General features: G+C 36.5%; 3 protein-coding genes and 1 long non-coding RNA gene across 9 annotated transcripts; 2 read left to right on the forward strand and 2 right to left on the reverse strand.

Moving 5' to 3' along the window:
* Positions 1-1,714: 1,714 nt before the first annotated feature.
* Positions 1,715-3,226, forward strand: LOC129566406 (protein YIPF1). The gene is made up of 4 exons (XM_055442297.1): positions 1,715-2,053; positions 2,121-2,323; positions 2,438-2,638; positions 2,743-3,226. The coding sequence occupies exons 1-4, from the start codon at positions 1,813-1,815 to the stop codon at positions 3,061-3,063; spliced, it is 966 nt and encodes a 321-aa protein (XP_055298272.1). The 5' UTR covers positions 1,715-1,812; the 3' UTR covers positions 3,064-3,226.
* Positions 3,209-16,930, reverse strand: LOC129566405 (AMP deaminase 2). 5 transcript variants are annotated; one of them, XM_055442292.1, is made up of 16 exons: positions 13,929-14,330; positions 12,360-12,590; positions 10,734-10,881; positions 8,010-8,323; positions 7,195-7,405; positions 6,966-7,091; positions 6,759-6,871; positions 6,587-6,672; positions 6,376-6,507; positions 6,146-6,309; positions 5,777-6,067; positions 4,371-4,412; positions 3,975-4,227; positions 3,742-3,852; positions 3,497-3,568; positions 3,209-3,417 (listed from the first exon to the last, which is right to left on the reverse strand). In XM_055442292.1, exons 2-16 carry the CDS (start codon positions 12,508-12,510, stop codon positions 3,334-3,336), a joined length of 2,298 nt encoding a protein of 765 aa, XP_055298267.1. In that variant the 5' UTR covers positions 12,511-12,590; positions 13,929-14,330; the 3' UTR covers positions 3,209-3,333. The 5 variants fall into 5 exon arrangements, with proteins under 5 accessions (XP_055298267.1, XP_055298266.1, XP_055298270.1 ...); XM_055442291.1 differs by having other exon boundaries at positions 13,936-14,246; XM_055442295.1 differs by lacking the exons at positions 12,360-12,590; positions 13,929-14,330 and adding an exon at positions 16,285-16,930.
* A 445-nt stretch (positions 16,931-17,375) lies between these two features.
* LOC129565716 (transmembrane protein 94) lies at positions 17,376-24,182 on the reverse strand. 2 transcript variants are annotated; one of them, XM_055440870.1, is made up of 15 exons: positions 23,394-24,182; positions 22,834-23,311; positions 22,616-22,768; positions 21,710-22,535; positions 21,512-21,629; positions 20,945-21,041; positions 19,962-20,848; positions 19,666-19,897; positions 19,323-19,559; positions 18,995-19,258; positions 18,660-18,926; positions 18,428-18,563; positions 18,251-18,344; positions 18,014-18,169; positions 17,376-17,887 (listed from the first exon to the last, which is right to left on the reverse strand). In XM_055440870.1, exons 1-15 carry the CDS (start codon positions 23,558-23,560, stop codon positions 17,815-17,817), a joined length of 4,185 nt encoding a protein of 1,394 aa, XP_055296845.1. In that variant the 5' UTR covers positions 23,561-24,182; the 3' UTR covers positions 17,376-17,814. The 2 variants fall into 2 exon arrangements, with proteins under 2 accessions (XP_055296845.1, XP_055296844.1); XM_055440869.1 differs by having other exon boundaries at positions 21,470-21,629; positions 23,394-24,065.
* Positions 24,156-24,679, forward strand: LOC129565737 (uncharacterized). The gene is made up of 3 exons (XR_008687658.1): positions 24,156-24,295; positions 24,403-24,470; positions 24,538-24,679. It is a non-coding gene; the product is annotated as an uncharacterized LOC129565737 (long non-coding RNA).
* The last annotated feature ends 6 nt before the right edge of the window (positions 24,680-24,685 follow it).

Below are 24,685 nucleotides of genomic sequence, written 5' to 3' on the forward strand. Positions count from 1 at the left end.
CCAATTGAATTGGCATCAAAATCTCTTTCAAAGTTCAAGTTTACACCGGCTTCAAAGTCTTTAGACGTAAAGAATTGCCGTCGCTTTTCACAACGATCAACATTCAATCTAATTTAAATTGATGTAATAAAATCCATTCGGTTTGTGGTTTTCGAAATGGAAATATAAAACGCACCATTTTACGGCACGGCAAACGATTTAGAAGCAAAACAGAGGTAACAAATCAGAAGAACAGATTTAAATGAAACGTGTATCATGAATCTAAAGCTAATGCTGAAATAAAAGGGAAAAAATGGTTTTTTTTCTAATAATTTACTTTGGGTCTCGTTCCAAGAATGAAAGAAAAACAAACGTCCGCTTTTTTCGCAACGCCTAATCTCATTTTGATTTACAATTGAAATAAGGGATACAAATCGCATGTTTGCATTGGCAATAAATCCCACATGAAATCAATAAATTTGCTAATGTGATACAAATGGCAACGTAAATTGTTTTTCAGTGTGACTTTCGGTCACGATATTTTATGTTAATCCTTTCATTTTTCTCGAAACCAAGGCATGCTAGCCCGAGTACGTTCAATGTGTGCGTTGGACCGCCATTTTCATTCTTAGTGTATCGATGGAAAAACCAGCAAATTATTTCAACAAAATCTTATTATCGCCATAAATTGAAATAAATCGCTTTCGATGTCATCTTTCTTTTTCTTGCACTCGCTCTCGCTTCGTTTGTCCTGAGCGAAATGCATTGGCGCTAAACCGATCGCAACGGAAAGTGCACTCATTGTGCAAACATCGTTTGTTGTTTTGCCATGCATTGCATGCTTATAAATTTTTATATTCGCTTGCTTCTTGCCATTTCTTTCCATCGATGCCAGTACACATTCACATCGATTTGAAAATCCACCGCAAGTACATGGCAACGACGTTACACTTTTAGTTTATTTTATGATTGTGTGCAGCTGGTGAATTACGAACAAATGCACCAAGAACAAGACTCTCTCTCTCTCTCTCTCTCTCTCTCTCTCTCTCTTTCGTTATTGCAGAACTTTTCCGCGCGACGTATAAATTTCACTGAAGCTTTTATAATTTTGCTCGTACAAAATTCGGGCTCGTTCGATCCATATTTGTGTGTGAATGTCAGCTCATTTAAGCTGCCCAACAAATTCCACATTCAATTGGGAAATTTACATCATTTCACAGCATCGCAAGTATACGAAGCAGAGAAACTGTGTTCCCTATTCGATGGGAAATTGATAGTATTGCAAAGGGAAACGGCTAGAAATGAAAATTTATTCGCGTGCGAAAGAAAAAAATCTATTTTTCAGTATTGTTTAGTTTTAATCTTCTTTATTTCCCATAGCATTCCCAGACGTTAAATACTACAAATATAAATTGCAAACCGCCTCTTTCGCTACAAACAAATTGCATTTTTTATGGATGTTGTTGTGCAGTCAATAAATAAAGTGGCTCCTTTAACTGCCTTCCCAATGGTTGTTTGTGTCACGTAATCGGATGTTGATATAAAAATAAAACCATTATACATTTGCACCGCATAAGAAATTCCCACAGTGTGATACAATAAGCCGATGAGTGAAATAATTCAAAAGTTCACCCAACAAGTGAGTGGTATTTGCGTGAGTCGTTAAGCTTTGAGCTGATAGATGGCACCACAGATGTGTGAGCATTGAGAATGACATGCATTTTGACAGCAGCAAAACGTCAAGAAATAGATTATTATCGAACATAACAAAAGTAAAACGGGAACGAAGACGTGTAATTTTTCTCTGGTAATTGTTTGAATAAGGCGATAAAAATGAACACCGACGATTTATTATCGTTTAAAGAGTATTCACCCGTTCATGAGTCACAGTCACAAGGTGGAATACCTGAGATCAACATCAATTCACCGAATCGAATGCGGTCACCGTATCAGAATGCCACAACGACAGTAAACCAGTCGACAACCAGTGACCCACTACAAGACCTTATCAACTCAATGAGTGCCAGTGTGAATGTTCTACAGAATGATGAGCGCCAACGTGCTGCTCCGGCTGGTAAGTGTGATGAAGCATAATTTTCATTTCATTTCTCTTTTACTCAACATTTCAACTTGGCATTTAGATGACATCAATGAAAACCCACGAACCAATCACTCGATATTCAGCATTGAATTCTATCAAAAGTTCTTCGATGTCGATGCAGCAATTGTTTATGAACGGATTATGTCGGCGATAATTCCAAGACGTGCTCCGGTTAATTATATGAAACAGGATATCGGATCGAATCCAGATTTATATGGCCCATTTTGGATTTTCGTAACTTTGGTGAGGGCACTAGAAGGCTAGGGTTTTACTTGAATAACTTCGTTTTACTGCTTTTTTGTCCATATTTCTTATACTTCAAAGAGAATCGACATTTCATGTTTATTTCGATTGCAGGTTTTTTCCATCGCCATCAGCGGCAACATTGCAAGCTATTTGCAACAGGCAAACACGAATTACCATTGGGTATATAATTTCCATTTGGTGTCGATTGCAGCAACGACCATTATTGTTTACGTTATACTGATTCCATTCGCATTGTGGGCTGCATTTAAATTCACCGTGAGACCAGTTGACTCGGATTTAATTTCAGAAGAGGTAAAACATGATACGAAAACTCACATATTGTACATCTCAAAAGATTGATTATTTCCATTTTTTCTAACCTCAATTTTTACCATAAATTTCATTCTCACTTTCAGAATGGCATTTACACACCCAGTTTCTTGTCTTTAATATGCATATATGGCTATTCGCTTGGTATTTACATTCCTGTGTCAGTTCTGTGGCTTATTCAAATCTCACTTCTACAGTGGATACTTGTGTTTGGTGCGGCATTGTCAACTGGAACCGTGCTCATCATCATTTTAAGTCCAGCATTACAAAATTCAAGCAAATCCGTTTTCCTAATCAGTGGCATTTTGATTGTTCATTTCCTTCTGGCTGCTGGGTTCATGTTGAAATTTTTCCATACAGCACCATCAACGGTCACTGCATCAGCATCTGCCAATGTTACATCATAATTGTGTTTGTTCATCATTCAAATTTCTCGTCAAAACAGATTATGTGTTTACTGCAAGACAAAAGGAAAATCCATTTTTTTCGTGTGATGTCCAAACAATGTATATTTAATTTTATTTTTTAGCCGAATAAAGAAAAGAAGCATAATTATTACGAATATATATATTTATTCGTTTCGTTATAAATTAAAATACATTAAACAATTCTGAGATTTGATTTTAGAACAAATTATAGTTTCCTGCATTTGGGCGCACTCGTTTGTAACATTTTTTTCATTTGATGAGATATTTGCTGAATATATTTGTCAGCTCATCGATGAGTGTCTCGTAGCGATAACTAACGCGAATATCAGGCACCTAAAAATAGATAAAGTGTGGGATATAAATCATGATAATGACACGATAATAGGCTTAGTGCTGTCAATGGAATACTTACGTTGGTGCGTGTGATATCGTTGCCAGCAACACCTTCTCGAGTGTAATTAGGACCAAGCCAATGATGTTTCACCTGGAAATTGCGATTCAGTTTTATTTCAATGAATATATCAATAGTTTTGAATTTTGATTACGATTGTGCGGTATTCATTTGACAAAAGTTCTGACTATTCATAAGTGAATCACCCAATTGCAATATCAATTCATTCGAAATTTTGTCAGATTTTAAAAAATCGAAATACAAACCTTATGTGAGAAGCCACTCATCAAAACACTGTTCCTAGCTAGTTCAGACATGTCGCATGAGCTAAGTTTCCAAACCTGTGCCGCAATACTGTATTCTTCCATCAACGGTTCCTAAAATGATTAAAAATCAAATGGAGATTAGCCGTGGTGAAGATAAATCGAATTTGACAGCAATACACGAGACTTTTTTAATTGAAAATTGGTGGTTCGTTTCATTTTGTTATTATTCTTACTTTTGTGAAATGGAACTGCAGTGGATCATCAGTACTGAGTGATATGATGAGACCACGAGCCAAATACTCCGGTAAAGGATTGCGATGATAGTTCAAGAACAGCGAATTATTGGATAGCGGTGACATTGCGATACCAATTTGGGCCAAATAGTACAGATATTGCAGCACAGGCACTTTGCGCAACAATAAACCGTGCGAAATGTTCTCTGACATCAAAAATCCACATACCAAATGCTGAACTGGACCGGCTTCCCTACGGGGATTAAATAAAATATCATATTTTGATTCGATCGTAGAAGGCAAACAGGACTATCAAATTTTCTATGACAAAAAAAGTTCTTCAAAGGAAGAGTTACATCAAAAGATAAATGAAGCGTCTTTTCAATAAATACAAACCCGCAATGAGGCCGCAAAACGAATGTATTCATACCACGCTCCCTGTAAAATGGAAAAAATCAAATTAATTGCGTTCATTATTCAAATCATTCTGAAACTGTCAGAATTTCGTTTGGCACAACAAACACGCGAGTTTTCTTCACCTGCACAGTAGTCTGTTATACCTAACCAACAGTAAGGAGATAACAGGTAACAGTATACACTGAATACTCCAAATTAATGGAATTATTATTATTATTAAATTCGAATGTTAAAAATTTCATCCCCAACACTTTCGATGCATTTTTTTCCCCTCGAAACTCAAATGGGCAAATAGGTTATATCCCACGAAAGTTGCGCCTGGTCCCATAGATTTAATTGGCACATAGTGTTGGCCTCCCATGTTGACCTAGTTTGAAGGGCAGAGGTCAAAAAGTGAAAAAAGTACAAAAACCACCCCAAAGTAGGTAAACCTCACTCCTCAACCCCAAATCAATTGCATTTTTAGATTCCTCGTCGAAAATTATCTATACCTCCCTTAGGTTTTGATAAAAGAACATTAGTTTTTGATAAAACCCCTCACTGTGGCTCAAATCATCTCTGAATGTGCAGTGGGAAAAATTGATATTTTTCTATACATTTTATATTATACGGATTTTTTTTGGGTTTTTCCGGTTTTTCTCCCATAACTCGTACCCCATATGCGATGGAGCAGAACTTTGTTCGGCAAAGTTTTAGATCTTGCTGAAACTTACAATTTTGCCGCAAACAGTCATCTCTTATCTCCTATCAGTAAGGAGATAACAGTTATAATTGATAAAAGCTATCAAGGCCATTATGTCCTTACTGATAAGAGATAAGTGATGACTGTCTGCGGCAAAATGGTAGGTTTCAGTGAGATCTAAAACTTTTTCGGACAAAATTCTGCTCCACCGCATATGGGGTACAAGTTATGGGAGAAAAACAGAAAAAACGCAAAAAATCCTTATAAATGTATAGAAAAATATCAATTTTTCCTACTGCACATTCAGAGATGATTTAGGCCAAAGTGAGAGGTTTTATCAAAAACTGATGTTCGGGAGGTATAGCTAATTTTCGACGAGGAATCCAAAAATGCAATTGATTCGGGGTTGAAGAGTGAGACTTACCTACTTCGGGGTGGTTTTTAGACTTTTTTCAATTTTTGACACCTGCCTTTCAAACTGGGTCAACATGGGAGGCCAACACTATGTGCCAATGAAATCTATGGGACCAGGCGCAACTTTCGTGGGATATAACCTATTTGCCCATTTGAGTTTTAAGGGGAGAAAAATGCATCGAAAGTGTTGGGGATGAAATTTTTTACGTCCGAAGGCGAATTTAGAGTATACAGTGTATACTGTTATCTCCTTACTGGTAACCATAAATAGATTCGAAATAGTACATACTTTCTGAATTGATTTAACACCGTCATATTCGCGTACATATAGTAAATATAGTAGGCGTAGGGTGGATTATCTTCGTCGGTCCATTCTTCTGGTGCCGAGACATCACGGTCAAACAAAGGATTTTCGGGTTTTGATTCGTCGTCAACACTATCGAAACCAATGACATATTGCAAGAAACGATGGAGGTCTGGATGCTTCTCCGGTTCATTAGTTGCTTCGAATAATGGTAAGAAGATATTGTCCAAAATTTCTTGAAACGATGTCACAATGTGGTTTGTTTTGAAGATATCACTGTAAAAGTGAAGGAAACATAAAATCATCAGAATTACAATAGATAACAGACTTTTGATTAGAATCGAGTGTTCTTACTATAAACGTGGAATTTGAATAAGCCAACGAATATTATCCGAATAAACATTCCCGTCAATGGCCCACTTAGCTAGCTTAGGCCATTCTTCACGTGATTTGCCATAAATTGATAGACGAAGCTCAGCATTTTGATACTTGGATTCTTCGAAATCAGCTGCCACTTCCTAAAGTCAAGATGAAATTCAATATTTTACTTACTTTTGCTTATGAACGAGAATTCCTCAATTTACCTTAATGATTTGTGCAAAGTATTTGCCATTGAGATAATTGTCCGTCTTCAGGAACACCTCACGCAATCTCGACTCTCCAATCGGATTATATTTGGCATTGAACTTGTCGAAACGATGGAAAGTATTTCGGTCCTAGAACAGAACAAATTTTATGTTTGAATTCATGTGACAAGAAAGAGAAAAGAGAGAGAGATAGGCCTTAAAGTCTTACCGCATGCACATCAAGCATATCAACAGTTAGATCATATGTGGTTAAATTCATCGATTGAAAGACATCAGATAATGTCATTGCCTTTCCTATAAATGAAAAGAATTTTTCCAAATAGAATGTTTCAATGGGCTTTTTCATTCAATTGATTGATTCAGTGGAATGGAATACTCACCCTTGGTCACAGTCACTACTTCATCGGCATTATTTTTAAGCGTTTTCTTAATAAAGCGTAGCAAATGTTTCTGGTTCATACAGGAAGCAGCGTGAATATGCGTATCGACTTTGCTGTAATATGACAAACAGGGTAATAAAAATGGTATAAATACATTTTCTTGTGTTTAAGTGTTTTGTTTATTGAAATCCGTTCTGAATCACTCACCGTATATTATAAAAATCCCTGTGTGGTACAGCTTTTTGAGAGGCCAATTCTCTGAGCTCGTTCAATAGTACGTGCAGTTGAAATTTCGAGTTCAGATAACTCAAACGGCGATAGCAGAATGATTTCCTGAAAGATTCGATGGAATTTTTCGATAATAAATGAAAATTCATTGGAATTTTTTGTTTCATTTTCTTCTTTCAAATAGCTTTGAACTTGTCAGATCACTTACAGTGGTCCATCGGCCATCATAGCGCAAATGGTGTTCATGTCTTGCACGAAATCCTCCAACTTAAGATACTGATAGTTGACTTTATCTTTATGTTCAGCGTCTCGGAACAAATTGAAAACACCGCCTTCGGCCTTGATGTGATATCCAGGACTCTCCGGAAAATCAACAGACCACGGATCATTTGTGTTTGATGGTGCATGAACTGAATGATCTGCGAAATAAAATCATAAGCATTTAGAAACAAATGTCAAATGGATTATCGATTTAAGTTGGTTTACTTTGTTATCTACGCTATTGAAGTGTATCATGCTAAATTAAAAAAAGTTTTACAATGAAACACAATACAAATCGACATAAATTTGTTTTTAGTTGATAAGAACAACCTTATCTCGCAATATGAGAGTTTGTATGTTTTCACTTGACGCCACTATTCTTTTTAAAATACAAAGGTCTTCGGGTTAATTCCGCTTTTTGACAAAACCCGAAATCGACGTGGTCAAACATCAACCAAAGTCAACAAAAATTACTTTTGATATCAAAAAGACACATAAAAATCATTCGCAACCCATGAAACGAATTACCTTTCGTTTTCTGAAGAGTTTTTCTACGATCTTTTGCGTCGAAATAAAAAAATACAAAATTAAATTATATGAATAAAAAAAGTTGATGAAGGGATCAAAACGAAAAATCGAATCAAAAACGATTTTATGTATTTCTTCTGGATACATTTCTACGCTAAATTCTACTTGGATCTATTGAAATCGGAATGTGTGCTATTGAAAAAAAAGTTTTACGAAATTTTCCCAATAACTTACCAGCTGTTGTTCGTTTGTCCTCGTACTCCACAATGTCGGACATGGTTTTATTGTGAAATGTTCGTAGAAAACGTTCCGTGGTCTGTGGAAACGATTGCATCGATAGACTCATGTAACGCTCGCGAATTTCGAGCGCTTGAATTAACAAACTAGATGCATGCTCCAAATCCTCCAACGGAACACCGCTCGTATCTTCACCGGATATTGACACACGCTGAAAATGTGGCACAAATTCATGTTCATCCAATTGGATGTCATCGCTAGTGTGAGCTGTATCTCCCACTGCTAGCGTTGATTGCCTATCTTCCAATGCTCTGAAATGATGGAAAAAAAGAATTTCAATATACAAAACATTTCAAACGGTCGAATAAAAATTCGATTATTTCGAATAGAATGCAAAGAATATAAAGAAAAATTGTCGCCACCGAACTCAAATGCATTTGATCGATTTAATTTTTGTTTGCGAAAAATGAATTCCGTATCCATTTGGCTTGATGTGTGCACCGCAACTGAACGATCTGAGCATTTTCAAACTCGAGTCCGTTGCATTCTCCGTACATTGGCTGAATGCGCAACAAATAGCCATGGAACCACAACCAACGCCACTTGTTTAATGTGAGAAATTAATTTTCTATTGCGACAATTCGTTTTGTTGCATGGCTCTAAATAATTGCGTGTACAGCGTACAGCATACACATTTTTATTGACAAGAGAGTGGAAGATAGAGAGCCAACAAAAAGAAATACATCATTGCTCTTTGGTGGGTATCGTGGTTCAAAGCAATATCGCATGAAAACGAGTCGAAGATGTTGCGTTCTCCATGAAATGAACTCATTGTTTACGTAGCATTCCGAAGGAAGTAAGAAAAAACAACAACCAAGCATTGACGAGAGAGTGAGTTCAATAGACGTATGAAGAACACATAATTTTCCTCAGCAGGTAGGGTGGTTGTGTTCCTGTGCATTTCGATTACTGTTTGCTCATTCACTCAGCAAGGGTTAAAGTTTTACTAATGTTATTTGCGCAGCCATTTAATCGGTATGTATGTGTGTTTGTAAAAAAAGGGAAGAAAAAGAAATCCGTACGAAGAAAGTGAAAAACAACGAGGAAAATGACTTGTTGTGCTTGGAGTTTCACCTCGTGAACTTGACACAAACACCGTAATTTTTTTTTTCTGCAAGAAGTCACGTAAACGATGATATCATAAAAAAATATAGCCCACGCAAAATATTTTCCATAATCGATTCATTTCATTCGAACCTGCCTTTTGCACGGAATTCAACGACAACACACAACTTTTTTTATGACTGTGAAATTCAAGGAATTGACACGAAATGTTTACGAAACTCTTTTCCATTCGTTTGAAGAAATACTCACGACGAAGAAAAAGAAGAAGGAAAAAAAACGGAGCGAACAGTGTTTAATGGGCATAAACATTCTGTGAATGGCGTCTTCTAGTTTACTATCTGAATCATAAATGACTTAATTGAATTCGTAGCTCAAAAGGTATGTTGTGTATACACACAACAAACCAATCAATATTCCCGTTCGGTTTTGGACATTAATTATTATTTATTATTTATTATTTGACTTGTTGTAGAGCGGCCACTTTCAAATGCAAAAAACATTGGCGCGTTGTTCAACATAAAAGAAAACTAAGCGCTAATTGATTGCAAGTACTTCGAATGGCAAGTAGTTAGAATGGGCTTTCTAACACCAATACATCGAATTTATTTAAATCAAATTAAAGCCATCGAGAAAGCCTTGACCGACAACACACACGAATATATTTGCATATCCATAAATTTGTGTGGTTTTTGTGGTGTGTTCCGCAAGCAGTGTGTACTTTTGCGTTCATTTTATTACCTCCTTTTGTACACACAAACACACCAAATAAATTACAACGGCACCGTAGCTCAAAAACTCAACAACAACAAAAAAACATAAATTACCTCAGCAACGGTGGTTGAATACCACAAAACTGTGAGTGTTCAAGATTTTGCAAACGATGAACAATAAACTTATCGATATCGATGTCATTTGCAAACATGCTTCCACCCCTTTTCACTCACTAATAATGACAAATTGGCTGATTTTTTTCCCCTTATTGAAACCTCTTTTTTTTGTTTTTTTTTTTTATTTCAATTAGCAAATCATATCTGCACAATAAAGTTGTAGAACCGAAATGAGTGTTTGTTTTCTTCTTTTTCACGTCAATCCACTACTGAAGCAACATGTCTACTGAAGAGAAGGAATGAAAGCACTCACTCATTGCACACGACATGTCAATTGAATGGCTAAATTTCAACTAATAAACGATAAATAACTGAACGAAGCATAAATTGTAATGATGACGGCTGGCTGGCTCGCTGGCTGAATGATGAAGTAGAAGACAAAGTCAAACACAAAATGTAGAGAAATAATCATGAAAATGTTGATAGTACATCGACGATATGGCTGATGGCAAACATAGAAAGTAACACTGTGTGAATCGATGCGAAACCTTATTCATTTCAGTTCAGGGCGGTAGCAACAAATACACCGTTTAATTCCTTCACTTCATCCCCCTGCAAACGACTTTTTTTCTTCTTTCTCATGTGCAATCGATTCAACTCGCTCTCTCCTGTACACCCACGCGTGCACAGTGCACAAACACATTTCACACTTTAACAATTTCATTCTCAATTTTCTGTTTTGCTGATAGTAAAAAGAGATTACACTCACTTCACGTTCAAATGACGTTGTATCTGCAGCTTCTTTTCAATTTGTTCGATTGGAAATTGTGGGACCTCATATGGAGCCGAAATTTCATTTGGTAACGGATCGCCATCTATTTCTTGGCCCGTTATCGATACACCAGGCGACTCATTACCTGTTTACAAATGAACGAAACAAAACAAAAACCAATGTTATCATATATATTTATTTAATATGTAAAAGGAAGGACAACCAAATCCAGTTCATTTATCAATGTTTTTTTAAAAGCAATCTGTCGAAGCTTCATCGCATCCGAACAACTGATTTCAAAAATCGAAATAATCTCATTCAGTTTGAATATAATGTATATCTGCTTGTGAATTTAAATCACAAAACAGACAGCTCAATACACACGACACACTGTCATCCGGAGAAATACAGATAGACAATTTCAAATAATGTCGCAATACGCGATAACAAATCATATTTTGATGAAATGCTACTTTTACTTCCTTTGCTTCATTATCGCTGCTGGTTTCTATAAATAAAATGCGGACTATTTTGAACATTTTCGCATTCAATCCGAAGCAAATTCCCATTTTATATTCACTATTCAATTGTATTGAAAATCAGCAAAATTCAAATATCGATGCCGTTCAATCTCTCACCAGTTGCGTCACATGTCTGCACTTTTATTGGCGTTTGTACAATGTGGCTTACCTTTTTTCTCACCGCGACGGAATTCAGCCTCACTTTTTGCTCTTCGAATACCGTAAAAATTCATCATGTTCTCCATCCGAAATTTCGGATATTTGAATTGAAAAAAAACGAAACTATGAATTGGAAAATACTACGCGTAATTGAAATTAAGTAAGCTAAATATGAAACCGAAAAGCCTAACCAAAGATTAAAATTCGTCGACCTTAACTATCATGAAAAAAAGTAAGTTTTTTATAAGAAATATAGTTTTTTTTTTGCGGAAAATTCGTTCTTTTTCTACAATGATACTATTCCCTTGATCAATTGTATTCCTTTTCTTTTCTGTTCCAAAAAAAAACAGCGACTAATCGTGACAAACGGCGACAGTAAACTGATTTAAAATCTGCAGCGATAATACGGACTGACCTCTAATTTGAATAGAAATGGACTTTTGTTTTCATTTGGAGAAGTTATGCGGCGATCCAGTGTTCGATTCCATTTCATGAATAACAACGAGCGTATGAGTGAATGTGTGTCTACTACGTGTGTTTGGTCTCATTTCGTGTTTCTTTTTGTCGGCACTTCATTCAACATTCTCTGCCGACTGTATGATAGTCGCGATAGTCGTATTGGTTTGATTTGTGCTCGGCTTCCTCTATTTTTTTTAGTTTAACTTACTACAGTACACAGAACGTCTATTTAACAAGAAATAAGAAATAACAAATCGCTTTTTTTTTACTCCGGCAGCCCAATAAATGTTATCGAATTAAATTCAATTAGGTGTCGTTGTTTGAAAACGCTTTAAAATAAAACCACAATGAATTGTTGCGTTGAGTGTTTGTTGAGCTTATCTCTAATTAAGTTGAATATAAACTATTTCGAGACTGGTTCAAATAATATGATAATGACAATAATTCTGTTGAATAACAATGTTGAGTTTGTAGTGATTATTACCTCGATGACTCTTGTCAAAATAATCCAAACGATTACTATGTGGACTTTTTGGTGTTCGAGGCCGTGGCGTTGACGGTGAAGGGACATCAAGCGGAAAATCGCTTAATGAATCTACTGAATCTTTTCTCACAAGCACACCGCGACTACTCATCTTTTATACTCAGAAAAAATTCTGAACTTTTTTGTTTGCAAAATTTCTATCGAAAGTTTTTTGCTATGAATCACTGTTTACTAAGGAAACAACCACATTGTTAGAATACCGTATTTGTATTTGACAAACGAACGTATGATGCTTATAAATACAATCGTTTGATGCTAAGAATTCAGTCTAAGCGAAATGCGATGCGCTAGAATTGTTACATTGTGTTGCTTTGCAACGGACGCTTCAGTCAAGTGAGTTCGTGATAATAAGATTGTTCACGCTTGGATATAATTAGAATTTTCAACATTTCAGTCAAATTGTACTAGACCGCTTATTAAGCTTGTCATTCAAATGTGCTAAGTAACATATTTGCACATCAATTATCGTAATGGCGAAAGATTTTTTTTCTTGCATTTCTTCATGCAAACAGACTGAAAAGTGTCTTCATTATCAAGAATCATTTGACAAAAATGTAAAAACAAACAAACTGAATGAAAATCGACACACGAAGTGTGCCGATCAGCTGCTCCAACATGAGTCGAGACATGAGTACACAATCATGCATGAAAAAAAAGGTTAATAACCACTGCACATACAAACATTGTACGCTGCCAACTTGACGTCTATATAAGCGACATTGTGGTGCGCCACAAGAGAAACACAAGCATGACAAACAAAATTTTGAGAAAATTTCCGTTGTTTATTCTTGGACGCACGAGCTAAAAATACACACACGCACACCTCTCACACATCTGAAGTGAACAACTTTTGGCCTTTTTGCATGTGAAAAATAGAAGTTGCCAAGTATTTTTAGCGTGTATATTTTGGTTTGTAGGCAAAAAGAAAATAAAAAACCAACTGTAAAAAAAAACTTATAATGTGACTGTAGATGGTTCTGGTTAAAATGGCGTACATTACACTAGCTAGAAAATACAAAGTGACCTTGTGTCTACTCCACATATTTCACAAACAATGTCCGATTCTAGATGGATTAATTTTCATGGAAACTTTTCATTGGAAAGTACACTTGTGGTGGCGACACCCGCAGAACTTTTCATCATAATTATCAAACACATTTTCATTGCAAACTAATGCTTAGCTCTCTCTTTCTCTCTAAATGAAAATAAAAGAGAAAATAGTCGCACTGTATTTGCACAAATGTAATCGATACATCAAATTGAAGCATTTTTCACGCAATTTCATGCGTAACACGTCTGTTGTCATGAACGATATAACTAATGATATTTGCTCCACACTCTTTCGAATCGATTAATTTCTTTTTTTAATTTGCTTTCATTCTGGTTTTCAATAACTCTTTGTGTCACGAGACGTTGACAGAATGAGAATTACTGAATTCTTGGCACCAAACGAAATGTTTCATGACAATTTCTTTAATATTCAATCGAAAATCGAATTGAAAAACACACTTTTTACCACTAATTTTGCTTTAATTTATGGTTTTTTCTTTCTTTCTTCCAAATGTTCAAATGTGATCTAATTAATTGAAATGATCTTTTTGCGTATTTGCAACGATTTTGACGTACACGTTCATCTGTTGAATATATCGAACTAACTGCAAGAACGTAGTATTCGGATATCTTTTGTTCTCTCGGGCGGTTGGTCGGTGAACATCGATAAAAATACACACACACACACACACACACACACACACACAGCGACAGATGAAATATACTTTGAAAAAAAAATCGTACGAAAAACCGAATGAACAACTGTACGATCGTGTATACACGGTTTTTGGTTCGGATACCGGCATATTAGCACTTCGCTTCCACTTCAACGCAGCGCATATGGCGTCTCATTCGTGTTTCGTGTCAATGTAATTCCGTGTGTTTGCAATTTTGTGTTTACAATTTCAAACCGTTCAAGTCCGTTGGTGTTGGTGCTAAACCTAAATATATATGCGAAACGAGAGCTAAATCGTTGTTTCCGTTGACTTTTTTTCTCATAACTGGAAATAGATTCAGTTTGAAATCTCAACCGTACATTTAGACACGAGATTCGATTCATTTTGCGTCTATTGATCAAGTTACTGGGTAATGTGTGAATTGTTAGCCGGCTATTGACGTAATTTATTACAAGTGCCATCAATCATAGGCAAAATGAAATGAAGGCAAACCTTTTGCAAATAACCATAAATATTATGCTTGATAATTGCTTTTTTTATCGCTTGGGAAAGCCGAAAATAACCTACCATCGCGTGGAATGCATAGCTTTGCATATTTAAACCTGATGGTCACCAATCTCCATTTGACACTGACGTGCATTTTGTTCGTTAAACATAGCCACATAAATTCATGTGTCGCATATTTAATTTCTTGGCAACATTTACCAAAACACATTATACCGTAGTAAATTGCTTGATGCAAGCAATAAAATACCTGTGTGCACGTGCTTAATCGCTCAGAATGTGTGTGCATGAATTATTTTCAAACGATGCCAAAAATGGTGACCTGACCAAATTGCCATGTATTCTTCATAGCTTGTATCGCATTTGGAGCGCTTAATTCACACTCGTAAGCAATAAATTAGTGAATATTTGACACATCGAATCATTTGTGACGAGCGATATACCGATCAAATATGTTTCTTTCATTTCGAATCAATTTATTACTTTCCAACCTAGTTATTGCTGTCGATTGTTCTAAATTTAGTGCTTATTGATTCGCTTGCTAACTATTTCTATCGAAGTAAGAATAGCTTTTTACAGCTATTGAAATGCAACAAAAATGTCTGGCCAAAATAACTTGAGGCTCCGATTCGTTTGAAGTTTGCATCACATTTTACATGCTCAATCATATGAATTAAGGCAATCGCATAATACTGAACGAATAAAAACAGATAATTCACATCATTGAGTGGATAATCATTTTGTGAAATTCAATATGCCAACTGTAACAGCAATTGAACAAATAAGCAAGTAAATAAGAACGAAGTGAGTGGTCCCATGAAATGGAATCCATTTTTCTTATTCAGTTGGTAATAATCACATTAGAATCAGATTCCATGAAACCGTAGTGGCAGAGTAAAATAGTAAAAGGGATACGAAACAATACAGACTCGATATGTTTGATCGAAATTAGACACTATTTCATGATAATATGGATATAGAAGCTTACTTCTACTATCAAACACTTTCTGTTTATGAGAATCTATGGAAAAGGCTGAAGTCACACATAGCAACCAAAAGTGTTGAACAAAGCGAAAATAAATTGGAGAATATAAGGGAAGTATTAGCTTATCATCTGCACGGTTGATTGACGGAAATTCAAAATGACACATAGTCTATGGGACGGTACAAACACATTTTTTATCTGAAATCAAATTAAAAAGCCATCTTCGCACATTGTTGTCGCTGGAATTGTTTTTCTGGTTTTATGTTAATTACAGCAATAGAAGTTTGATCGTCTTTAAATCGACGTGTTTTTACTATTTATAGGAGATGATGTCATCGCAGGTAATACCGATGAAATAGAGTTGTTACATTTTTTTTCATTACTTTAATACGTTTCAGACGGAAAAATGTATGAAATGATGCACAAATAACTAGTTCTCAGAAAAGAAGTTCTATGCTATTTTTATCGTCATGTATTATTATTATGAATGAGAAAAAAAAATGAGAGAGGCGCATTTTCGAAGGCGCACTTGAAATTGTCCGCAGTGTGGCCACATCTCACGCCAATCGGGAGCAACATGTCGTCATAATATAAAACGCAATACTTTTCACAGCTGCTGAGCTTATAGTTTATCGATCAATAATCTTACCTGCTTTCATTTTTTTCGGTGTTTCATCCACGTCCATGTCCATGTCGAAGGAAAAAATCGGATGGCGAATTTTACTTGTCATTACTCTGATTTTATTATTCCTTTTTTACCAACTCAGATTTCCAAAAGTCGACTGACAAAAATCAATTTTCTTGTTGCGAAGTGTTCACTTTATGACAACACTTGATACAGAAACGCACCAAGAACGGTTGAAAGGAAAAATTGCACGCAAATATATATTCTTGGCTTGAACTGCGAATTTTCGAACAAAGAATTGTTTTTTTTTGTTCATGTGAATCAACAGCTGTTCTAGTTAAATGTTTCACTTGAATAATGTTTTTGTTTTGTTTACTTTCAACAAAACGTTTCGTTGTTGTTGCTTTTTTTTCTCTTCCAAATATAGTTGGTTCTTATGTTACCAAAGGATTTGAAATAAACATAACATACAAACAGTATACAGTAGCGCACAATGTTTACCAGAAACAATGGAAATTTTAATTGAAATGCATGCAAACGAAAAAAAAGTACGTGTTTATAGATTGCTGATTTTATTAACACTGCAGTGTAATGTACGGCGTAGACAGTGTGGAATATCATTCGCAATATTTCTTAATTTCGCTATCCGCATACGACAACGACGACAACAACAACAACAAAGAAAGAAGAAAAAGGAAAACATACACACACATGCGCATGTTGTTGTCTATAACCATCGTCGAAACGTCAACCGTTTTTATCGTTTCGCCCCATTCACTCCAACGCTGGAATTGGACGAAGAATGTTTTTGATTGAATGTGTTTCGTGTCTATCCCGTATACTGTTTTGCATATGTATTGATATGTATCGCGCATACTTCCATGACAAAAAAGTTCCGATTGGAAATTATGAGTGTGTGTGCGATATGAGCTAAGCACTGGAATAATATTACTTCGGTTATATAGGTATGTATGTAGACCGGTAAACAAACACCTCGTTCCGTACGTATGATTCGTTATAGATTTCTGTATATCGATGAGAATCGTAAACAAACCCAATTTTACACACCGAAAAAACTGTTGCTACTATTTTAAGACATTCTATTCAAAAACCAATTTTCTTAGTTCGAAAAATATAGTGTATAGATTTTATTATGATCTCATTGACAAATGCAAACCAGTTTATTATACTGAGTATAAAAGATAAAACGGTTTCAGCACGAAATAAGTCAATGCTTTCAGAATATGACAATAATGAATGAACAGAAAAACAAAAGCAATAAAAAATAGTACAAATGCATGGATCGAACAACTGATTGATTGTAAGAGCCTTAAGTAGTTTGTTCTAGATCAATTTTAAGTGAAATCCAAAACAATTGATTCGGTGGAAGATCCCACTTCTTACAAGCTGATTGAAATAAAACATTGATATACGTGGTATATAACTGTTGTTTCAAGTACATTTTCCGGTGTTGGCAATATGAAGTGTCAAAATATTCGAGAGGTAGTGTTGAATTGGGGAATTCATGAATTGAATTAAACTCGATGGTTTGCTTTAGAATGGCGAGTTCATGCCAAGTTTCGTGCCAAAGTCCAGTCGGGCACGACGTTGATAGCGACCATTTGCTCTAGAATTGAATAAAAAAAAATCGGAATTTTGTTTTTTTCAAACGACATATTCAAATTAGTATCAAATAAATGTATTCCTAATCAAAATACCCATAAAACGTATCGAAAAATAACATCCTACTTACTTTAGTTCTTGCCACTTGCAAAATTCAACGATTACGAAAACAATCACTAGAGATCCAATTAGAAACAAAACTATCGGCCACACATTTTCCAGTTGATCGACAATTTTACGGTTTAAAAGTAAATTGAGAGCAAAAATGATCGTCTGAACTATAAATCTGAAAACAAAAGACCAACAAAAACGTTGAGTAAGAAGAACGAGACCAACGGCCTCGATGATATTTGGAGGCCAAACTTACATGGTGACACAGACAGCTAGCCAGGCACGATTTGTGAATGGATTTTTCGTCCATATGGAATAGTCTCGGTGCACAAAGCTCATTGAGATAATAACTACAAAGTCAAGGAAATGAACATCAACATTAGTCGTTAGCATATGAAATAAAATTGACAACTCTCAGTTTTAGAACATATACCAAAATGTAAAATGATTGAATAAAATATAAAACATCTTGAGGTATCGAGATTTTTATAGAAATTCTCCTTCTCTATGTCAAATACATCAAGTACTTCAACTGCTGGATGTGACATTAGCATACAGTATGCCAAAACCTAATAGTCGAAAGAAAGTAATGTGTGAGAATTGCAATGGAATTATTCTCGACAAAGTTTATAAAGGCTTTAACGAATTTAAATAAGGACACTCACCATGATAACAATTGTCGGAATAAACTTGAATCCGTACGAGCAAATTACGTATGCAATAACTTTCGAATTGAAATTTGAGTGTTTTTTCCCTGTTGCTCGATTCATAATTTCCGGATCGTATTCATTGTATACCAATGTAGTTGATATCAGAGGCACGACGACACACATTATGTACACCAATGTGAAAGGGGTCAGGATGGGCGGTAGTGCTAAGCAAGCACAAATCGTATTGATGAGAGCCAGCATGCAGGCGCAACACACCCAGAACTGCCAAAAAGATTGTTTATTATTGATGGAAACGCGTTTCATTTTTGAATCAAAGACTTTTCTCTCACCTGAATACAATTCCAAAGACCATTCGTAAATCTCCGTGACAATTCAATCATGCCCAATATTGAAAATGAATCATCACGACACACTGCAACGGAACAGGGGATAGCGTTCAATTGACGGCTCAGGTAAATCGGCGATATGGTTGAGGTGCAATGGAAGCGCATTGGTTCATATTCAAACCATTTTTTCGATTTATCATTTTCCGACACTGTTTTGCGATTGTTCAGTATATTTGACTCCGTGTAAGCAGGGATATTTTGGCAAACCTGATCACAATAAATGAGACATTATTTGGCAAATATAAAAACAAATGGTTCACATCATTCTCACTTGAGGGTAAAGTGGTTCAATGGCAATAGAGCAATCGGCCTGGAGAAATATATCGACATTCGCACAGCTTGCACTGCTGCCAACGCAAATCACAATCTCGCCGTAGTTTTGCATTATCATGATCATTTCACGCGTTGCTTCTGCTGAACAATCAGTGAACAACGATACGAGCAGCGGGACATTGTCGACATTCTCTAAATGCGGACGAATATTTTCTATGCCACGAGGAAGTTTTGCCTGCAAATGAAGGAGAATTAATGATTGTAATCAACAAATGAGTCGATGATTTTCAACAATCGTCATTTTGTCAATAGCCAAGAAAATATCCAAATATTCCACTCACCCGATTGGACATATCAAAATTAATGGCAGCACTTTGTTCGGTGCTGTCGCTGAACCCACTGAGTGAACGACAATTTTCATCTTCCATCGCTGAATCTTTGGAAACCCTTGGTCGGCTCGCTCCCGAATCGAAGCTACTGTTGAAACTAACATTTGATAGTTTTTGCTGTGGCACTTCATCGCTGATTGCGCCTGGAGCTGATGAGCTCAAGTTTTTGCTCGATTCCAAGCCACTGTGAAATGAAAAATTTATTCAATTTAAATCTCAGCAAAAGATAATTGTAATTTCGAACGTACGTTAATGGCAGTAGTCTATTCATCTCTGAATCCACTCCGTCTTCATCAGCCATAATTTCGTTGTTACAAATGGCTGAACTAATGACCGGATCAAAGATATGCGACTGACTTTGTGGTGACGGTGCGTTGCTGTGATCGTCGCTGAGCAACGAAATATGGCAATTCCATCCGGATTCTAAGCCCATCTTTTCCGAGAAGACCCTTGATCGAAGTTCATTTTCCTTGCTGAAGTGCACGAATCGAATACACGCTCGTTCAAGACGCTCAATCAACGAAACCATATCGGTTTGAGCTTGATATTGCATGGTCACCATTCCGATGAACACTTGATGGCATTGCATTTCGAAACAGCCATCAACATCACAGATGTCTTCTTCTTTGTTATTTTCCGAAAAAAGCAGAGAGTCCGAGCTAATCGAATGCTTCAGTTCAGTTGCCGTCGGTTCACAATTGCTTTGAGCACCGTCGAATGTACAGAAAATCCCGCCACGCTCATGAGATAGAGCACAAGAATGGTGAGCACTGGTTTTGTACGTAGATTCGGGCGGTAGTTCCATGTAAGCAGTTTCTCCTAATGCACCAACAACGCCATGTCTGAGTGGTCGATACGCAAAAGCCGTGCAATATGAAGTCAAAGCATTCCGTTGATAGAAATCCTGGGCACGTTTTCGCTCTTGTGATCCGAGCGGTCGCAAATCTTGACCATCCCAGAAATCATCACAGCAATCCAATACGATGTCTGCAGTGCCTTGAGTCAACATTTGCAATGAATTACTCTGTATATCGCGAATTACAACAGACAAAGAATGCGGAAATGGCACTTTCACTTTGGACGCAATACGAAGGTGACGTGCAAAGCGTATATCTCTTCTGACCACCTCCGGTTGCTGTTGTAAGAATTTAAAGACATTTAATTGCTTTTTGACTACTTTTTGAAGAAGAAAAAAAAAAAATTTCTTGAAATGAATTGCGTTTGCACTTACCAAATGCATATAACTTGCTATTTGTCCCTCGAGGTTGAACAGGTCCGTTGCTTTATCCGTGAAACCAATTTGCTTGGCCAATTCGCAAAGGCATCGTCTGTTGAATCATTTTTTGGGGTAACGAAATTGATAAATTCCTTCGAAAATTAGCATTTTAATCAACATTTTGCGTGAAATCAGTATGAATTGTTTAAATGCTCACATATCTATTTAAAACAACTACATTACGAACACAACAGCAAAAAATATTGATGAAAACAATTCAAAGCAGAAAATGAAGTAAAATAAAAATAAAGCGAGAGACAATATCCAAATTCGAAATGATAAAAACATGTATACATCTTTTCCAAATCAAAAACGAATGAATTAATCGGACAAATTATGCAAAATTGGGCATATGAAATGCACTCACAAACCTTAACTTAAATGGTTTGATAAACTCTAAGTTATGCAAAAAAAAATCGATTCAAAAAAAGCCACACACACATATTTTAAGCACAAGAACTTGGTATGTCCATAACATACCCATGCATAAAGCAATTGAATTGAGTTTCAGTAATTTCATACCGATTGGTAACAGGCACCAGATCTTTGTCTAAGGTAGCGACGGCCGTAACATGTGCACAGAATTTGGAATAATGCTCCTGTGTCTTTTGACAGCAAGTATTCACTAAAATGGCCAAGCCTGATGTTGATGAAGCCACAAAGTTGGAGTAAGTAAATATCAGCGATTAAAGTGTTTTTTGAATCAAATGCAACACTTACCCAACGGTTTCAATGAGTCGATGTGTTTCTTCCAGCTGTGATCGTCAAAATCAATTCTAAATGGGCTGCACTGATCGTGTGTGAGATCAAGTACTTCGGCAACGGTGCCGGGATGTTTATGCGTATCGATAATTCGGCCACTGTCTCTTTTGCTTGCTGATGCTTTGGATTCAGTTGTTCGTTTATTGGTGCGGCTTTGGCTGGACTTTGTTTCAAAGATCGCTGTTTCTCTGTCATTTTTATCGGATTTGGTGGACCGTTCATGTGAATCAAAGGATGATTCACTTTCTGCTTCGGAAGAGTAATCATTTTCGGCATCTCGCAAAATCAGTACTTTCTCAGCCGTAGGATTTGGCCATGATAAAATTCCTTTTTTATCAATACAACAAAGAGCCGTCACGGAACCCAACACCTGTACCACATTCGATGAACGACCGAGTAGCATGCTGTAACCGCGCCATAAACGCAACCAATTGAATAGCACTTCTTTGAAGGAAAGTTTCGCTGTTTCGAATTCTAAGGTGGGTGTGTCCAAGTCTTCTTGAAATGACCTTTGTTGATCGAGCTTGCTAGTGGATTGTGGTTGTGCTAAATGCGTTTCAAGTCGTGCAATGCCCCACAAATTAATCGATATCCACATGACTGGAAACATCATTGGGATGACGGGTAAAATAGCACACACTGGCAATTCGATAAACAAGTTCATCCATTTCAGCTGAACGAAACGGTCATCGTATAATTTGTCATTATAATGCAAAGCAGCAAATAATAATGTCATTAGCAAACACGCAATAACACCCCAATGCTGAATGTATTTCGTGATTAGCTAAAAAAAGAAGACAGTTTTGTTGGGGTTTTAAAGGTGAAAGTCAACATCGATTCGCTACAGATTGAACGGAATAATACCAAATGACGTTGTTCATTGTAAATGGTTGGCGGACGTTTTGGTGATTTGTCTAGAATTTTCCTCAGATTGTCCAAAAATGGCGTTCTCTCCAGAATGCATATCATATCGGGCAGCGGTGAACGTACCGTCGGTCGAACTGGCGCTTCCAAAGGCTAGAAATCCGATCGAAAATTCAAAAAAAAAACTCAGAATACAAACAATGCTATTCGCATTCTACCTGTGCCAATCCATAGGTTTCGCCGGTTTTGAATTTCCGTTTGCCCGATATTTCTTTGCAATCGCCAGGCGCTGTTTGTCCTGATTTAATGACAATGACATCATTTTTAACGAGCAATGCCCACGGTAGATTGACAACACCTCCATCGCGATAGCATAACTGAAGTGTGACGCATGGCGACATCGGCGAATACACGTTGGGATAGTTTTCGGGTGTCCAGTCTTTGCATAGTTTTTGCGCCAATTCCACTTCATTTATAATCAGTCGAACTTTGCGAAAAATTTCGGTGCGACGCAAATAGCATTCGTATACGTCCAGCACGATGGTTGCCAATAATATGCACAGCACACATATTGAGGTGAAATAATGTTTTGTTAGCGCTAAACAAACGACAACCACAACGGTTGTGATTATTGAAAACCAGCTCAATGGGCTCTCGTACGGCTTTGCAAATGCACTTTTCGCTGTCGTTAGCAAACTGCGTCGAGGAAAGAAACGAGGTAAAAATACTTTCAACTGGTTTGAACTATATATACATTAATTGTGCACACTTTACATACCTTTCGTTATGGAATTTGGTTTCATACGATTTAACGACCGTCTCAATTTCATCACAGAGTACTTTTAGTGCTTCTTTCGTTGTGTAACCTAAATTGGTGGTGATGGTGGTGCTATCAGTTGGTTTTTTCTCACTTTGGAGATGCTTTTCATCTGGTTCGTCGACCATCGATATCACTTTTTAATGGATGAACCAATTTTGTTTTTTTTTTCTTTTCTCTATTTTGACACACACAGTAAATGCAATAGCAAAAACCCAGAAAAAAACTCTACAAATTGAATGCTTCGAACATTTTGCGTGAGCAATGAGCGCGACTTTTTTTTGAACTGCGTTTGTTAGTGTGGCTGGGCTCACCCGAATTGCATAAGCTGATTTCCGAAATTAACACAAATATTCGTTCTTTTTTACGATCAAATTCTCTCAAACTCACACTTCTGTCAAATCAGCTGTTTGTTACATATTTTTTCGTCAGATTTTGTTGCACCAAAAAGATCGAACTATTTTGGTTGGTGCTCGCTAGAGCTTCACTTTGAATGTTTTCGGATATTTTTCTTGCATCTCGTTTTTTCTTCTTCTTCTTCTTCTTATTCTTCCATACGTTTTACACACACTCACACACGCGTACACTGTTAGCCTGACGATGTGTTTGTATGCTTATCAATACCGTTCCAGTGGAAAATGGGGTTCTCTCAACGTTTCCAATATGTTACAACTGTCAAAAGCATTGGAAGGCTCACGGGCTCTGTCACTGAATCACCACACATACTGACGTTTAATAAAAACATTTTCACTGAAATCGAAAATTGTGATGAAAAAATAGGATTTATCTCGTAAATTATTGTGATAACCATTCAAAATCATTGTTGAACATCAAATACGTAGGAAATGACGACTGTTGGAAGTGTAAGTGGAATCGTAGCTCAATTTTTTCTTCCGATATAAGTAAATAGATCATACTTGAATTGTTGTCGTCATCAAAATGAATTGTTTGTTTCCATGAAAAATAAAAGGCACCTTTTGCGAACGATGACACGATCCCATTTGGCGAGGAAGAACAATATCAATCCGGCAAATTACCGTGAGTCGAAATTTTACTTTGATTTTTAGTGATTTTGAAAATGAGCGTGTATTCTATTTCCCAACAGGCATCCATATGTCGCATTTTTCCACTTGTTTTTCCGTGGCATGGCCATCGTTATGTACATGTTCTGCGGTATATTCATCAATTCATTCATCACGAGTTTTGTGTTTGTAGTGCTGTTATTGTCCGCTGATTTTTGGACGGTGAAAAAT

This window comes from Sitodiplosis mosellana, unplaced genomic scaffold (assembly GCF_009176505.1).
Source record: "Sitodiplosis mosellana isolate CC-2019 unplaced genomic scaffold, AAFC_SMos_1.0 Smas_scaffold_3, whole genome shotgun sequence".
Classification (NCBI taxonomy): domain Eukaryota; kingdom Metazoa; phylum Arthropoda; class Insecta; order Diptera; family Cecidomyiidae; genus Sitodiplosis; species Sitodiplosis mosellana.

Bases quoted from the DNA above. Each gene is read 5' to 3' on its own strand.
- LOC129566406 (XM_055442297.1), top strand. From the start codon at position 1,813: ATGAACACCGACGATTTATTATCGTTTAAAGAGTATTCACCCGTTCAT. The intron at 2,054-2,120 runs GTAAGTGTGATG...CTTGGCATTTAG, and splicing joins CCAACGTGCTGCTCCGGCTG to ATGACATCAATGAAAACCCA. The intron at 2,639-2,742 runs GTAAAACATGAT...TCTCACTTTCAG, and splicing joins CGGATTTAATTTCAGAAGAG to AATGGCATTTACACACCCAG.
- LOC129566405 (XM_055442292.1), bottom strand. From the start codon at position 12,510: ATGAGTAGTCGCGGTGTGCTTGTGAGAAAAGATTCAGTAGATTCATTA. The intron at 6,310-6,375 runs GTAAATTGAGGA...TCTTGACTTTAG, and splicing joins ACTTTGCACAAATCATTAAG to GAAGTGGCAGCTGATTTCGA. The intron at 3,853-3,974 runs GTAAGAATAATA...TAATCATTTTAG, and splicing joins TGCAGTTCCATTTCACAAAA to GAACCGTTGATGGAAGAATA.
- LOC129565716 (XM_055440869.1), bottom strand. From the start codon at position 23,560: ATGGTCGACGAACCAGATGAAAAGCATCTCCAAAGTGAGAAAAAACCA. The intron at 22,769-22,833 runs GTAGAATGCGAA...TCGGATTTCTAG, and splicing joins AAACCTATGGATTGGCACAG to CCTTTGGAAGCGCCAGTTCG. The intron at 18,345-18,427 runs GTATATGTTCTA...TTGACTTTGTAG, and splicing joins TTCAATCATTTTACATTTTG to TTATTATCTCAATGAGCTTT.